This window comes from Zootoca vivipara, chromosome 14 (assembly GCF_965207765.1).
Source record: "Zootoca vivipara chromosome 14, rZooViv2.hap1.1, whole genome shotgun sequence".
NCBI lineage: Eukaryota > Metazoa > Chordata > Lepidosauria > Squamata > Lacertidae > Zootoca > Zootoca vivipara.
Window position 1 is genome coordinate 46,486,405 of NC_142597.1, and position 16,064 is coordinate 46,502,468.

The window sequence follows — 16,064 nt, forward strand, 5'->3', positions numbered from 1 at the left end:
GGCCCTACTTGGAAGGAGAGGCAGCTCAGCTGAGGCACTTATTCCTGGCCTTCAACACTAGCAGAGAGGACAGCTTAGATCTGAATTTCAAAAGTTTGTGAGAAACTTAAAGCTAACGTGAGTTTTAGGAATTATTTTAGGCAAACATTAGAAGCTTCAGTGCCTGTTAGGATCAAATCCAGCCTTTTCTTTTCTCAGCGGGGGTAGGAGCCTCATGGCCTCTCCCTGGTCCCGATCCTAGCATGGGCTGCGGGGTGGGGAGAGAGGTTAGGCCTTCTCTGGTGGGGCTTCTTCATTCATCGCCCTGAAAGGAAACAAGATGGCTGGGGTCACCCAAACAGAGGAAGCGTGGCCCTGGTGGGGGTCAGCACCTGTGTTGGGGGGAAACCCCTGATGCAACTTACTCTGCCTCATCCTTGGTGATGATCTTCCCCGAGTACAGGACCTCAGCCACCATGGCCACCATGGGGTCAAAGTTTAGGCTGGCCACTGCAGTCACAATGCCATCCCTGCGCAAGGAAGAGAGAGAGCTGGGTCAGGATGCTCCCCCCCCCCCCAAATCCTCAGGATCTTTCCCATCAGCCCCTGCTGCCTGACCTGTCTTTAGGGAGAGATTCTGAGGAATGAACCTGGGACTTGCCAACAGTAATGTCCCACCACCCCCAATGATGGATGCCGCTCTGACAAGCCTCATGATTCCTGCATCGCAGAGGGTTGGCCTAGATGACCCTTGGGATCTTTCCAGTTCTACAGTTCTATGTTTCTATCGGCTCTTTCTGCAACTGTCATCAGGCCCAACGTTAAGAGGGCAGGATTGGAGAACACCCCTCTCCCACAAAGTGGCAATGGACTCCGATTATCCCTGACCACTTGACCAACAGCATTTAGGGGACCCCCCCTTTGCTGTCTCCCCTTCCAGGCAATAGGAGTTAGAATGCACATCAACCTGAGGGGGGTGGGGAAGAAAAGGGTTTTATCTGCCCCTGCCTCAAGACAGTTTGGAGCGTCACCAGCATTAATGCTCTATCCTTAACCCCCACCCAAAGAAAATACTGTTTTGTAGATCAGAAAATGCTATATTGCTGATTTGGAAATCATACGATATGCCTTATGCTGTAATTCTGATGTTTAGCTTATTTTATAGGTTCCAGATTGCTGAACGAATTTCATAAATTGCAATTGTTTTACTGATTATTAATTAAATGGTTTGTGCTGTACTTGTTGTGTTCTGTTATTGTTGTTCATTGTTTTGTGAGCCGCTTTGGGTTTCATCTGAGTGGAAAGCAGCACAGAAATGCAACCAATCCAATCCAAAGCAGGCAGTTGCTTCTCTGCAGTGCTGGGCACGGGGGCTTCTGCACTGGCAACTGGGGGCCCTGCTCAGCCACCCCCCTGCCAATGACCAAGCGGAGCTCTTGACTCACCTGATGTAGAAGATGAGGAACTTCTCCTGGCTCAGATCTCCTCTGAGCACTGTCTCAGTGTAGCCAATCCCGCAGCCTGTCAGGCAAAAGGGCAGCAAAGTTTTGGGATCCAACAAGATAGTTGGCAGGGAGCTGGCAGAGAACTGAGACACCTCCTGGACATGAGGCTCAAAGCTCTAGGATGGCTTTCTCTAGGTCGTTTATGCAGATATTATGTTTTTATATTTTGCTGGAATCTGCTCAGAGTGGCTGGCGAAACCCAGCCAGATGGGTGGGGTTGGTATAAATAAGAAAATTTCATAAAATTCATATAGCGCTAGACTAAAAAAACCCAGGCAAACTGCCAAGTGGATTTACTAAAAGATAGAAATGAAGAAAATAATAATGCGGCAGTACCTTAAAACAGACAAAAGTAAAAATGCTAAAACAGATTAAAAATCAGCTCAACTCTATAAGCACCTGGACAAGATTGTCTAAACAAGAATGCTTTTTGCAGGTGCCAAAACGAGTACAGTGAAGGCTCCCGCTTGATATCAATAGGCAGCGAGTTCCAAAGTGTAGGCGCTGCCACACTAAATGACTGGGTTCTTACAGATGTAGGGCTGGGAATATGGGGCACTGCCAGTTGGTTGGCTCCTCTGCCTCTCTGGCTGGCTTTGGGGCAGGAGGCTGGTATGTGTCCCGCCCCCTCACCTACCTGCGTAGCGGATGCTCTTGGCCTGCAGCTTGGTCCAGAAGAAAGGCACCGTGTGCAGCTTCTCCTGCCTCTGCAGCATGTTGAGGGCAGCCACGCGGCCTGGGGGGGAGAAAGAGAAGTAGGGAAGGATGGAGGGGGGCTGTGGTCAGTTCTCTAGGGACCACTCTGAGGACACAGCGACTGAGCAGGGACAGTTGTGACCTCTATCTGACTGCCCCCACCCCTTTCTGGCTTTTCTTCTGCTCTCTCTGCCTGCCCCCTGGTTTCAGAGACTTCCTCAAGAAAGCAATCCTCTATTCTCTGCGGTCAATAAGGACTAGAAACCTGATGTTTCTTTAGAAAGAAACACATGAAAGCTCTAGGCTCTGGGCAGTTAATTCTGCAAATGCTGTACTTGCCCCGAGGGGTGTGCACATTCCTTCCCCACTCCTGTAGTGCTTACCGTGGGCTTGGGCGATTTGCCAGTGGCAGATGTCGATGTTTTTCCCTCCGAGCAGAGCCACGGGGAAGGAGGCCACGTCCCCAGCAGCGAAGACAGAGGGGGCGCTGGTCTGCATGAACTGGGGGGGGGCAAAGGAGAGGCTGGTCAGAGATGGGGAGAGGGGAGAGGGAGGGGGTCCTCTGAATCCTCCGCTTACCAAATCCACAACGACTGCGCCTCTGCGGTCCAGCACAATGGAGCTGTCCTGAAGGAAGCTGGAATTGGGGGTCACTCCTGGGGGTGAGAGGGGGGAGTCAGGTGGTGGCCATGCCCAGCTGGCACCAAAGTGCTTTAGCCTGGCCTCTAGCCTGGCATTGCTGAAGCCCTGGCCTGATCCCTCCCTGCCAAGCCATGTGACTTACAAATTATTTCCTCTCTGTGTGTGTGTGTTTATGTGTTTGCAGGGGGGGGCACTAAGCTCCCCCTTTCAGAGCAAGATTGTGACCCTGCTGGGCTCTGAACAACTGGCATGACATGCTAGAAATCATTGTAGCTAAAATGGCAAAGGATATGTAATAATAATTTATTATTTATACCCCGCCCATCTGGCTGGGTTTCCCCAGCCACTCTGAGTGGCTTCCAACCGAATATTAAAAACAATACAGCATCAAACATTAAAAACTTCCCTAAACAGGGCCGCATTCAGTTGTCTTTTAAAAGTAAAATACTGTAGTTGCTTATTGCCTTGACATCTTCTGTATCGCTGAAGACATTTTTGTTATTCTGTGCCTAGATATTATTCTTGAAAAATAAATAGAAACATATAGAGAAAGAAAGAAAATCATTCCAGTTCTGCAATGGGTGGGTGGCAAGTGGCTGCTTCAAGAGCACCTTACCTTGTTGCCAGAGTGTGGAAAGGGCTTCCAGCTTTTTTGGGTGTGGGGGGAGGAGAAAACACCACCATCCCTCCATATACCCCAACCCTTCGACTCACCTATTCCCACCACCACCACATCGGTGAGGATCACCTGCCCATTGCTCAGAAGGACCTGCGTGACCTGGGGGTAGGGAAGGAAGAGGAGGAGGAAGGCAGCTGTGATTGGAGGACCTGCCACTTTTGTGGTTGCTGAGCTCTACCCCTGCCCTGCCCCCCCCCTCACAGACCTTTCCTCCTTCGCCTTGCAGCTCTGTCACTTCTGCCTTCAGGTGGAACTTCACTCCCTGCACCTGAAGCATCTACAGAAGCGGAAGGAGACACAGGTGTTAACCTTGGAGCTCCCAGCGAGGACAGGCAGCCTGCACCTTCTCCTGGGATGCAGCTACACTGGGGTGCTCTGGGAGGGCCTGGGGTGGGCATCACAGGTGCCAGAAAATGCCCACAAGAGAGGTGTGGCATTTACCCCCCCACCCTCTACTTCTCATTCCAAGAGGTTACCCCATAGCCCAGCCTGGAGCTGTTCCAAGACCACCTCCTAGCCAAGCCTCAGCAGTGGGGGGGGGGGGAGGAAGGTCCAATCCACCATCAGAGCTGGGGCCTGGGCCATGCCAAGCAGGCACTCTGGCCCTGAGCTCCCACCTCTTCCCTCTCTAGAAATCCCTCTGGCTCCATGCCTGGGCTGCTCACCTTCATGGCCACGTGGCCCACCTGGCAGCCCAGGGCTGCATGGTATGGGCACTCTGCCCTCTCAATCACCTCGATGCAAGCGGCTTTGCCCACCAGGCTGGCGGCCACTTCCATGCCTACAAGGAGGAGAGGAGGTGCCTCACTCAGGGGGGAGAGGCCAGCTGCATCTCTTTGCCCCTAGGTGCCTGCTTCACAGACGGTTCCTTAGAGCCAGGCCCCTGCAGCTGCTCTGTCCCTGCCTTCCCCTTCGCCTCTGCTGCTTGCCAAACTGAGTGCACCCGATTCCCATACCGATGAAGGACGCTCCCACAATTGCCACCCTCTTGCCCGTTGCCAAGCGCAGGATCCGGCTGGAATCTTCAGGGGTGAGGAGGACGCAGACGTTCTGGAGGTTGGCGCCTGGGCACTGGAGACGCCTGGGGCTGAGCGAGGGCAAGAGGAGAGGGGTATGAGCAAGATGGCTTGGCTTATGGTAGGGGTAGCGTTCGAAACTCCCATTGTTCTAGGCACGTTTTGCAACGGGATTTCAGTAGCGTGAGCAGTTTCTGGGCGCAATCCTGTACCCTTGTGCATGGGAGGGGGCAGTGCCTACCTGCTGCCCGTGGCAATCAGCAGGTGGTCGTAGCTCTGCCAGGTCCCGTCACTGAACTCTGCCCTTTTGCCATCCAGGTCCAGAGATGCCACCTGCAGCCAGGCCAAAGAGAAGACCCAAAGTGGGGCTGGGATGGAGGGATGGAGGATAGACAGAGTCCTAGAGCAGTAGAGTTGGAAGGGACCCCAAGAGTCATCTAGTCCACCCCATGAACTAAATCTGCCCTTAACATCATCCTCCGTTGATCCTTTGACCACAGTCCTTAAATGGCCTCATTCTGCAGGACAAGGGTCAACCCTGCTAGCTCCTCCTCATCCTGCCTTTCTGTCTGTTTTTCCTTTCCATTGTTCTGAAATGGGGGCACCCCATTTTGCATGGCATGAGGCCCCTCCTTATGCAAAGGTGCATCATCCATGCTAGTGGGGGATGTCTCCTTTCCCCAAGACAGGGTCTGGAATGCGATGCCACCCTGTGACACCAGTGTCCTAATCTCCCCCCTCCCCTCGCAGGTGGCAACCCCACTCGCCTCTTTCTCCATCCAGACTTCGATGTTGTGAGCATCCAGGAAGCTCTGAGACCGCAGGTAGATGTCTGTTGCTTTGGTACCCAATGCCTATGAACAGCAAAGGAAGGAGACCTGCTTTATAGCAGGGTTATTTTGGCCACATGACCTGGAAGCTGTACGCTGGCTCCCTCTGCCAATAACGCGAGATGAGCGCTGCAACCCCAGAGTCGGTCACAAGTGGACCAAATGGTCAGGGGTCCCTTTACCTTTATAGATTGATCTATAAAAGGTAAAGGGGCCCCTGAGCATCAGGTACAGTCATGTCCGACTCTGGGGTTGCGGCGCTCATCTCGCTCTATAGGCCGAGGGAGCCAGCGTTTGTCCGCAGACAGCTTCCGGGTCATGTGGCCAGCATGACAAAGCTGCTTCTGGCAAACCAGAGCAGCGCACGGAAACGCCGTTTACCTTCCCGCCGGAGCGGTCCCTATTTATCTACTTGCACTTTGATGTGCTTTCAAACTGCTAGGTGGGCAGGAGCTGGGACCGAGCAATGGGAGCTCACCCCGTTGCAGAGATTTGAACCGCCGACCTTCTGATCAGCAAGCCCTAGGCTCAGTGGTTTAACCCACAGCGCCACCTGGGTCCCTTAGATTGGTCTATATAATCTATTAGAGTGGCTGGGGGAACCCGGCCAGATGGGCGGGGTATAAATAATAAATTATTATTATTATTATTATTAAAACATACAAATAACTGCAATAAAAACTTCATTAAAAAGCAACCAAAGGACTTCACCTATTGGTGGAGAGACAGCAAAGAGGGAGCCTGTCTGGCTTCAATAAGCAGGGCGTTCCAAAGCTGCCTGGGAGGAGACACCTTTGAAGACGGGGAGCACCCAGCTCATCTCTCCCCACCCCAGCAGTCTTCTAAAGCAGGGGCTTTAAAAAGTGGTGGGGTTGGCTGGGTGAGGTTCCTGCTAAAGGGCAGTATATAAATGCCATCGTGTGGCACAGGGGGTTCCCATCTTTTTGGGCAAGTGGGCACAGGTAGTGCCTTGGGCACCAGCCACAAAATGGCTGCCATGCAGAATGTGGTATCATACACCATTAAAACAACTGTCATGCCCACCCTGCACCCGGGCAGCTTTATGCCTACCCAGGGAAGGCCAGTGCCTCCTGCTGGTCCTGGGTGGGCAGATCCCACCATACTGATCCTCTGTGCCAGGAAAAATGGGCAAGGCAGCCACACCACCCTCTCAGTTCTCAGAAATCACTTCAAAGGTGCCTCCACCTCTTGGCCCGTAACTTTCCTTCTACGGAAGCTAGAGACTTACTCAAAAACAAAAGCTGAAAGCCTGGGCCCCCTGAAAACCTTGGGTGATCCCTGGTGTAATGAATGAGGGGCAAAGAGACTTCCCACCCTCAGCGTTTTCAGGCCCCACTGCTCATGCCCCTGCCCCAGCCCCCCCCCCCGAGACCTTGCTCAGCTTCGTCTTGTCATAGGGCAGGTGGTTCTCCCGGGTCACCATGACGATTCTGCCAGTAAAGCCCTCTTGGCGAAGGATCTCGCCGCAGGTCAGGGCTGCGGGCCCTAGGAAGAAGAGGGCTGTCTGGTGAGCAGTGACGACTCTTTGGCACTCTGGCTGACACACACACACACACCCCAGCCTTGGCCCTCCTGGACTCACCTGCCCCCAGGAGCAGCGCTGTCTGGCTGTTGAGAGGGTTCCGTTTGCTCATGGGCTTCACCCTGTGGCTGCTCTCCAGGTCCTGCCAGAAAGTGGGGGGGGGCAGGTGGGGAGAAGAAGGGTGTGAGCCTGGGCTGTGGCTGGGCAAGAAGAAGGACAGGTAGCCAACGTGGAGCCCCATGGCACCCCTGGCATCCAGCCGTGAGGAGGGGAGGGGAGTCAGAGTTCCTTACCTTAATCTTGGCCGTGACATACACATGCCCACCGTCCACAGTCACCTGCAGAGACCCAAAGGATACTGAGTGGAGCTTGGACAGGAGAGGGTTAATGGGGCTGCAACTATCCCTTGAAGGTCTGTAGGAAGTGGCCACAGACATCTTTTGGTGGCTCCCTAACTCCCTCCAGGGATCTGATGGGGGGGGGGAGAGAAGTGCATTTTGGGTGTGTGAAGCTGTGCCTGCCGACTCCACCTGTGCTCAGCCTGTATGCAGTACTGGTAAGTGAATGCAAATGCCACAAAATGCTTCTAAGTCTTCTGTGACTTTTCCTTCCAGAGGAAATCAAAGCCCAGGCGAGTCCTGCATTTGTGGGACTCCTCACCTCCAAGGGAAGTGAGTGGGGCCACATGGAGCCATCCTCTTTCCCACGGCAGCATTTGTGGACTGGCCTCCCTCTACTGAGGCTGACCAAAGGCCAGGATTCCGGCTGCCAGGCGTGCACAGGCACTAAAACACACACTGATTTATATGCTCATTTTGGTGCCTTCAGGCCACCAAAGACAGCTTATAGCCATAATAATTCACATGGCACAACTGAGTCAGACCCTTGGTCTATTGAGCTTAGTATCCTCTACTCTGACCTGCAGCAATGCCTCTCTGGGATTTCAGGCAAGGAATCTTAGCCTCTCTCCGGGTTGAACTGTGGATCTTCTGCATGCAGAGCAGCTGCTCTGCCACGGAGCCTGAGAGCTGAGGGCAGATCCAGGGCCTGAAGAAGTCAGCCCTTCCACAGCCTGCCTAAAGGCCTTGAGAGAAGAAGGCAAGCCAGCCGCTCTTGAAAGGGAGCACCACAAGCTCTGGTGCCACAGGAGAAAAGGCCCCGCCATCCGTCCGAAGGGGCAACGAGATAAGCAGCGGGGCCTGGGAGGGGAGGCTGTCCTTCCAAGATCCTGGCTCTCAATTGGGCATGCAGTGCTGCACAGGCACCCCCAGCAGCCCCTTCCACCCGGGCAAGGAAGCTGCGCAGAAGGACCACAGTGGAGGCCTCCCCCTCCCTCTCAAGACGAAAAAGCTCCCTTGGCTCTCTGTGCAAGGAAGCCCCGGCAGCCAGGATCAGAGCGCACCTTGAAGGATGTGAGGCAGTCCAGGGTAGGGTATTCCTCAATGTCCCCCGTCTTGAGGCTGAAGCAAGCCCCGTGCCAGGGGCAGCGGATCCGTCCCCGTCCCAAGTAGCCTGGAATTCAGAAGGAGAGACCAGCTGAGCAGGAGAGAGAGAGAAACTGGCAGGGGGGAGGAGAGAGGGGAGAGAGGCACCCCCTTACCTTTGCAGAGGGGGGCTCCGGCATGGGTGCACCTGCTCCCTAGAGCGCTGAACTGCAGGTGGTCCCTCACGAGCAACACCGGGTGCCCGGCCACCTCCACCTCTCGCATCCTGCAAGCGGAAGGGAGACAGGTAGCCCTCCAGAAGCCTATTTGGGGGGAATGGGGTGATGCTCTACAGAGGAGTTTCCTAGGAACTGGATCCCCCCACCCCCCACTTCCAAGGGAGCCAGGGACTCCAGTGTTTAGGGTCCAAGAGGAGCCTGCAAAGGAGTCCTGCAGGCAGGCAGGGATTGTCCGGCTGCCAGCCGCCCCCCTTGCCCAATCTCCTGCCTCCACAACAGCGAAGGCCAGAGGACCAGGGCAGATGCTCCAATCTCTGTGTTGACTCAGAGGTCCAAATGCTGCACCAGGTCTGCAGGGTGGATTCTGTACCGTTTGCAAATGACAAGATGTCTAGCTGGCTGTGAAACGAGCGAATGCGAAAGCAAGAAAAGAAGCCTTTGCTGAACCTGAGCTGCCAGACAACTCTGCAAGGCCTCGGAGACATGTGCAGACGGGTGGGGAGGCTTGTATAAGACCCGAGCAGGAATTATGCAAAGGCCTTTGCATAACATGCAGGCTCAGCTCATAACATGCCGCCTGGCTCAGCTCCTGTCCTGGGCAGCCCGGTGGCTTAAGAAACAGTAATGGAAAAGAAAGCAACCCTTGCACAAGGCCGATGCATATATTGTAAAAGTGGGAAGGCAGATGGGGAACTTGGCAGCCTTAAAAATGTGTCCTGTCCTGTCCCCCCCCCCCACGCAAAATGCATACAGTCTGCAGGTCTATAAAAGGGCAGAACTGGGAGGGGCTGGGTAGCCAAGCAGAAACAGCAGGAAGAGGAGGCAGAAGTTAGTAGCAGGAGGGCTGGGTGGGGGGAGCAGGGAAGGAAGGAAGTCATCCCGAGGGAGAGGGAGAGGGAGAGGGAGAGGGAGAGGGAGAGGGAGAGGGAGAACACTTCCCTGTGTGTGTGTATCTAAAGACTAGACAGATCCATGCAAGAAGGAGAAGTCAATCCTTGGTTATTAGCCTCAGGAGCTTCATGTGGAACCTCCAGGGACAGAGGCAGCCGGGGGAGAAGTGGCAGGAAAGGGTTGTTCCCTCTGTGTCTTGCTTGGTGGTCTTCCATGGTGGCCCTGCTTCTGTTCATACAGCCCAAACAAACGCAGCAATGCTTTTACCGCTACAAGATGCTACTCACTCTCCGTCATACATGTCGTCCTCCTGGCAGACCTGCTGTGTCACCACCGTGTCTCCCCCTTCCATGGCTCCTGCTGGAGGCCCAGAAGAAACAAGGTCAGGCAGAGAAGACAAGGGCAGACCCTCCCTCCCTGAGCAGCCTCTCTTGTCTGCCCCCCACCAAAATAACTTCTGCCTTGAACAAGGAAAGCCAGGGAGGCAACTGCCCTCTTGCACCATTTGCCCACAAACAACTGCAGGTCTGGCCTCGGGTGCAAGCCAGACCCAGAGCTGAGCTAGCAAAGCTTGGGGTCCTCCCAAACCACTGAATCGCCTGTTGAAAAGTCCATGAAAACATTCCTTGGAGAAGAAGAAGATGGCGGGGAGATCTCCTGCCTTTGGCCCAGATGCCCTTCAGGGAACTGGCCCACCCCCAGCAGCAGACCCTAAACTCCCCCCCTTCTACAAAGGAGAAATAACTGGGCACAAGGGAACTCCCTACCACTCCTTTGCCTTGTTTCCCCCGGAGTCACTTATTGTGTAGTAGCATTTTCAGAAAATGGCTTCTGGGGACTACCAGATCTCAGGCGAACCCACTAGGAAAGATACATTCTGGTTGCTAGGAGGAAAAGAATGGCAAGCTACAGAGATCCAAGGATGAAAAAGGAAGTCCGAAGCAGGAAAAGGGCACTAAAGGGAAAGGGAAACAGCAGCTCCTGGGGACCCCAGGAATTCCTGTTATCCAGACGGCTCACTTGTTTCTTACAGCTTTAACATCACTCCTGGGCCAGAAACACTGACAGGTGGGAGCAACTGAGTTGGCGGATGGGACAGAAATGGCACAGAAGGGTGCAGGCATGCTTTTCTTCATAACTTCCTTTCTCGGAGGGCCAGAAACTTGGGGTTTTGTTTTTGTTTTAATGAAAGCTCAGCATCTGGGGCCTCTACCCAGGGATGCCAGTGAAGGCCTTTTCCAGCAGGTGAGGAAGCCCTGCCTAAAATTTAAGAGAATTTTGCAACATTGGGGGGGGGAGCATTCTCCCAAAGCCAGTGAGGAAAAATTCTCCTGAGGTTAGAAAGTTGGGGGGGGGGACAGGCCTTAGGCTGATTAACATCCTATATATATTAAATGTGTTTGTGGGGAGGGGGGTTTATTGGTTTGTGAGGGTTTCTTTGGTTCTTGTTTTTATCAGGTATTTTGTGTTCTGATCATGTATTTTTATGTTGTGAACCACCCGAGATCTACGGATGAAGGGCGACATAAAAATTTAACAAACCAACCAACCTTGCAAATGCAGCAGCAAATCTAAGTCAGATGTCTGTGTGCCTGCCCACCCCCACCTCCCTTGATTTTCAGTACAGTATCAGAAATTGAAAAGAGAAAGAATAATAGAATCAGGAGTCCCAGCTAAAGCATCCTTAGCAGATGACCGCCACCCAACCTCTGCTGAAAAACCTCCAACAAAGGAGGTTCAAAGGGAGGGTTCAAAGGAGGTTCCCTGTGACAGCCTTTCAGGTATTTGAAGATGGCTATCCTATCCTAGCTCCTTCAAGTGCTCCTCATAAGGCTTGGTTTCCAGACCTTCGATAATCTTAGCTTTGCACACATTCCCACTTGTCAACATCTTAAATTGTGGCACCCGGAACTGGACACAGTATTCCAGGTGCGGCCTGACCAAGGCAGAAGAGAGTGGGACTATGACTTCCCTTGATCTGGACACTAGACTTCTGTTGATTCAGCCCAAGATGGCATTTGCTTTTTTTGCTCCTGCATCACACTGTTGACTTGCGTTAAGCTTGTGATCTACTAAGACCCTGAGATCCTTTTCACATCTATTGCTTCTGCTACATCCCTTTCTCTCCAGGACAGGATTCAGGTAGGTAGCCGTGGTGGTCTGACGCAGTCAAAATAAATTAAAAAATTGTCCAGTAGCACCTTAGAGACCAACTAAGTTTGTTCTGGGTATAAGCTTTCATGTGCATGCCATTGGGAATTGAACCTGGGGACCTTCCGTTTGCAAGGCGACATTCTACCTGAGTACTTGGGATGCTGCCTTCTAACAACCGGCCTGATCACCTAAGCTAGGATTGTGGCAGGCGGGAAAGGTGTTCCTCATTGCTAGAGGCCCTTCCAACAGAGCACAGGGAAACATCTGTGGCTGCCCTCCAGATCCCTGCAGCATCCTCCTCACCCCTAGCTATGAGCCCAGGCTGGCTGCTGAGAGCCCAGCAGACAACGCCAGGGAGGAAGCAGCAGCCTCCCAAAGGCAAGACGGGTTCTCTGTCCCCAGGGGGAAAATCAGATGCTGGCCACCCTTCAGGCTTGGAGGGAAGCCCCATCCCTTGTACCTCCTGCAGCCTGTACTGCCAGGGAAGTGGCCTGTGGCAGTGCCAGCGAGGGAAAAGCAAGTACTCACGGCCTTGGATTCGGTTTCCCTGGAGCTCAGCTGATCTGCCTGTGGCTCCCTCCCTCCTTGCTTCTCCTGAGAGAGAAGGTGGGTGTGAAGAGAGGCTGCTGGTCTGCTTCCACCAGTTCCTCCTCTCACCTCCTGCCTCCAATGCACAGCTCCTCTGCGGCTGTTGCTCTGCTGGAAACGGGGGGCCCCAGGGGCACCCCTATTGCTCCGGAGGGCTGAGGCCTGGAGAGGAGCTTCTGACTCTCCTTAATCAAGGTGTCAGGAAGGGAGTGTGCAGACTGCCCATGGGGTAATGAGCAGCTGGGGCTGGGCGTGGCAGAGGCTTGGCAACTCCTACATCACATGCAACGAGGCAGGAGTTGCTCCATCCACCTCAGTACTGTCTACGCTGGCAGAAAGAGAGCCATTCCTAGCCCTCCCAGGAGATGCCACTGGGGACTGAACCCAGGCCTTCTGCATGCCAAGCAGGTGTTCTGCCCCTGAGCTACGATGACCCTTCCCAAAGCCAGCCCAGCCAAAGATACTTCTTGGACTTGCAGTCTCAATCCTCTTCCTTTCCAAGTTGGGGGAGGCGAACAGTAACACTCGAGCCCAGGCCGCAAACCATCTCTCCGCTGCCCCTACAATCTTTGGAACTCCCTGCCTATTGACATTGGGCAGGTGCCTTCGCTGTACTCTTTTCGGCACCTGCTAGAAACGTTTTTGCTTCGACAAGCCTACCCAGATGTTTGGAAAGTTGATGTGAGTCTTGATCCCTTGTTATTTTAGCTTTTCAAATTTCTTAATTTATTGCTGCTATATTTTCTTAGTACTGTAATAATAATTCCATTGTTTTATCTCTTCTGTAAACCAGCTTTGGGGTCATTGCTTTTTTAAAAAAATAATAATAATCAAGTGGCAGATAAATTTAAATGAAACAACCAACATAATTTTCATTTGTATAGAGAAGCAGATGTAAAGAAGGCGGACAGGCCTGTCTGATGGAGGATGCGGAGAGGGATCCAGCAGGCAGACAGGGCAATGGGCAAGATCCTGCTCTCTGGTGAGAACAGCCTCTGAGTCAGCAAGAAAAAGGGAGAGGCAAGTCCTGAGCAGAGGAGCAAAGATGCAACAGGTTGGTCCTCTAATGAGTGATGAATCCTTTATTAACGGAGTCCTTTATTAGAAAGAGTGCAGAGCAAAGTCTGATGTTGCAACAGGGACCAGAGAGTGACTTGACTGGCTCTGGTATCGCTTGGAGAAGCACAAGAGTGAGCATTAGTGAGTAACATTAGTGTTGCCAGAGGTTGGGTGTCAATTTAGAAAGAAAGGCATAGCTTAATAAACATTGGCAGAAAGTTTCTGGCACAGCCTCCCCTCCAAGTTGCAGAGAAAGCAATTTGGGGGGGGGGGGACCCAAGGGAAAGCATGGCCATGGGGCAAAGCAATAGCAAAGGATGGCACCCCAGACAACGGAATGAGTTTGCTGTGTCTGTGGACAAAGATTAAGCAGCCTTAGGAACGTAGGAAGTTGCTTTCTACCCAGTCAGAACATTGATTCACCTAGCTCTGTACTCTACACACTGACAGCCAGCAGTGGCTCTCCAGGGCCTCAGACAGGAATCCCTCCCCCAGCCCTTCCTGGCCTTGTGGGCGGGGAGGGGGGGGTTGCAGTGATTTTTAGGAAGTCATTAGTTTGCACCAGGCGTCCTATTGGGAAGACCCAGTTCTCTGAGTGCATGTTCTGGAAGTTGGGCAATAGGGGCAGTACAGGATTCCTTCTGGTGTACTGACCTCCTCGCTGCACCAAGGATTCCCTGCCCAAGCTGCTTCAGGTTGTGGTGGACATTCTCCTGGAGACACCTAGCTTGGTTGTCCTAGGGGATTTTAATATCCATGCCGACACGACCTTACAAGGGGCCGCTCGGGACTTCGTGGAAAGAATGGCCTCCATTGGCCTTCCCTGAAAAAGTCTGGCCCAACTCATAGCCACGGACATGCCTTGGACCTGGTGTTTACCTCTATGGATGTTGGTGATCTGACACTAAGTAAAAGTGAAACTAAAGAAGTGCCATGGTCAGATCACTACCTGATGCAACTGGACTTCTCCGCAACCCTTCCCCTCTGCAGGAAGGTGGGACTGATTCGGATGGTCTGCCCCCGCTTGGACTACTGCAATGCCCTCTACGTGGGGCTACCTTTGAAGGTGACCCAGAAACTACAACTAATCCAGAATGCGGCAGCTAGACTGGTGACTGGGAGCGGCCGCCGAGACCACATAACACCGGTCCTGAAAGACCTACATTGGCTCCCAGTATGTTTCCGAGCACAGTTCAAAGTGTTGGTGCTGACCTTTATAGCCCTAAACGGCCTCAGTCCAGTATACCTAAAGGAGCGTCTCCACCCCCATCATTCTGCCTGGACACTGAGGTCCAGCTCCGAGGGCCTTCTTGCGGTTCCCTCATTGCGAGAAGCCAAGTTGCAGGGAACCAGGCAGATTTCAAAAAGGAAAGCAGCTACCAGATTTTTAGAAGACATCTGAAGGCAGCCCTGTTTAGGGAGGCTTTTAATGTTTAAGAAATTAGTGTATTTTAATGTTTCTGTTGTAAGCCGCCCAGAGTGGCTGGGGAAACCCAGCCAGATGGGTGGGGTATAAATAATAAATTATTATTATTATTATTATTATTATTATTATTATTATTATTATTATTATTCCTGGAGATGCTCTCTGGGAGTGACCTGGGGAACTTCTGCATGCAAAGCAGATGCTCTGTCACTAAGCTCTGGCCCTCTGACCCTTGGCCAAGCCTGTGGGAAAGGGTGCATACTCAAAGTGTGCCCTCGCACTTTCTCATATGCACACACAGACTGGCAGCATCCCCTCTATTGATGACTGGAGAAAGGGAGGTCTGAATCCCCTTGAGAGCACTGGGCTCCCCCACCCCAAGGTTTATGCTGACTTTATATAATAATAATAATAATAATAATAATAATAATAATAATAATCAACTTTTATTTATATCCCGCCCTTCCCGGGCTTCATTTCTTCTTTTTCACCTTTTCTTCTGCCACCAACATTGTCTAGGTTTGGGAGAGGGCAGACAAATTTGCCTGTTTCCCCTCCCTTTTGCCCCCAAACAGAGTGTTCTGCGCTGGCTGGGAGTGATGGGAGTTGTGGTCCAAAGCATGTGGCGGATTGGCACCAGACTGGCATGGCATCCGCTTTAGCAATGGTTCCCACACAGTTTGGTGCCTGAGGGAATTTATAAGCACCTTTGCTCAGTCAAAACAACACAGATTCTTCTCAATCTGTTACAGGCTGTACTCAGTGTCAAAGTAATTAACGGGCATTGTATCCTGAGGTCCGTTAATTTCAAGGTATCTACTCTTAGTTGGGACAGAACAAGCATATCTACAAATTAGAGATGAATACTATTATGTTGGTAGATTGTTAAGCATTTTCAAAATGGCTAGGTGGGCAGACCCCTCCCCTCCCCGGGATCCACTTGTTGGGAGCCCCCTCGCCCCGCTCCGGGGGGGGGGCTCTCTGCGAGACACCCGAGCGGTGGCGCTCTGTGCGCGCGCCGGAGAAGCGCGCCTCGCTGACCCTCCCCATTCCTGACCGGTTGGGTCCTTGCTGGCGGGGAAGGGGACGTCGGAATACCCCACCACGGCATCCAACGCGGCTGGCGCTGCTGCCCCAGGGCGCGCCTCCCTGCCTCAGTTTCCCCGCTGGAAAAGGACCTCCCTCCGTGTAGTCCCAGCTGCGCTTTGCTTCTTGTGGGCGGCGGCGAGCCCCGCGCGGCCCTCCCGTTGCTCCGCCGGGAACCGGACCCTGCAGGACCAAGCCGCGTCACTTCTGCCTCCGCTGACCCCGCCCGCGGCGCCCCCTCCCGTCCCGTCGGGGCGTGCCCGTCGCCATGGCGACGGGCTGGCCGAGGAGCCAATGGGAGGTGCGC

The 16,064-nt window shown here is 53.1% G+C and overlaps 1 protein-coding gene across 9 annotated transcripts; it reads right to left on the bottom strand.

Moving 5' to 3' along the window:
* Positions 1 to 159: 159 nt before the first annotated feature.
* LOC118096990 (apoptosis-inducing factor 3) lies at positions 160 to 15,903 on the bottom strand. 9 transcript variants are annotated; one of them, XM_060268654.2, is made up of 19 exons: positions 15,775 to 15,903; positions 9,732 to 9,804; positions 8,491 to 8,600; positions 8,293 to 8,402; positions 7,184 to 7,228; positions 6,951 to 7,032; positions 6,741 to 6,853; positions 5,285 to 5,371; positions 4,759 to 4,850; positions 4,458 to 4,588; positions 4,167 to 4,282; positions 3,707 to 3,778; positions 3,537 to 3,600; positions 2,760 to 2,836; positions 2,564 to 2,681; positions 2,122 to 2,220; positions 1,425 to 1,500; positions 405 to 509; positions 160 to 304 (listed from the first exon to the last, which is right to left on the bottom strand). In XM_060268654.2, the coding sequence occupies exons 2-19, from the start codon at positions 9,794 to 9,796 to the stop codon at positions 268 to 270; spliced, it is 1,599 nt and encodes a 532-aa protein (XP_060124637.1). In that variant the 5' UTR covers positions 9,797 to 9,804; positions 15,775 to 15,903; the 3' UTR covers positions 160 to 267. The 9 variants fall into 9 exon arrangements, with proteins under 9 accessions (XP_060124637.1, XP_088514276.1, XP_088514272.1 ...); XM_088658150.1 differs by having other exon boundaries at positions 15,770 to 15,896; XM_088658146.1 differs by having other exon boundaries at positions 9,732 to 9,801; positions 15,770 to 15,895.
* Between the last annotated feature and the right edge of the window lie 161 nt (positions 15,904 to 16,064).

Coding starts and splice junctions, on each gene's coding strand:
- LOC118096990 (XM_088658150.1), bottom strand. Junction 8,403..8,490: donor CGGAGCCCCCCTCTGCAAAG/GTAAGGGGGTGC, acceptor TCTGAATTCCAG/GCTACTTGGGACGGGGACGG. Junction 1,501..2,121: donor CAAGAGCATCCGCTACGCAG/GTAGGTGAGGGG, acceptor TTTGCCTGACAG/GCTGCGGGATTGGCTACACT.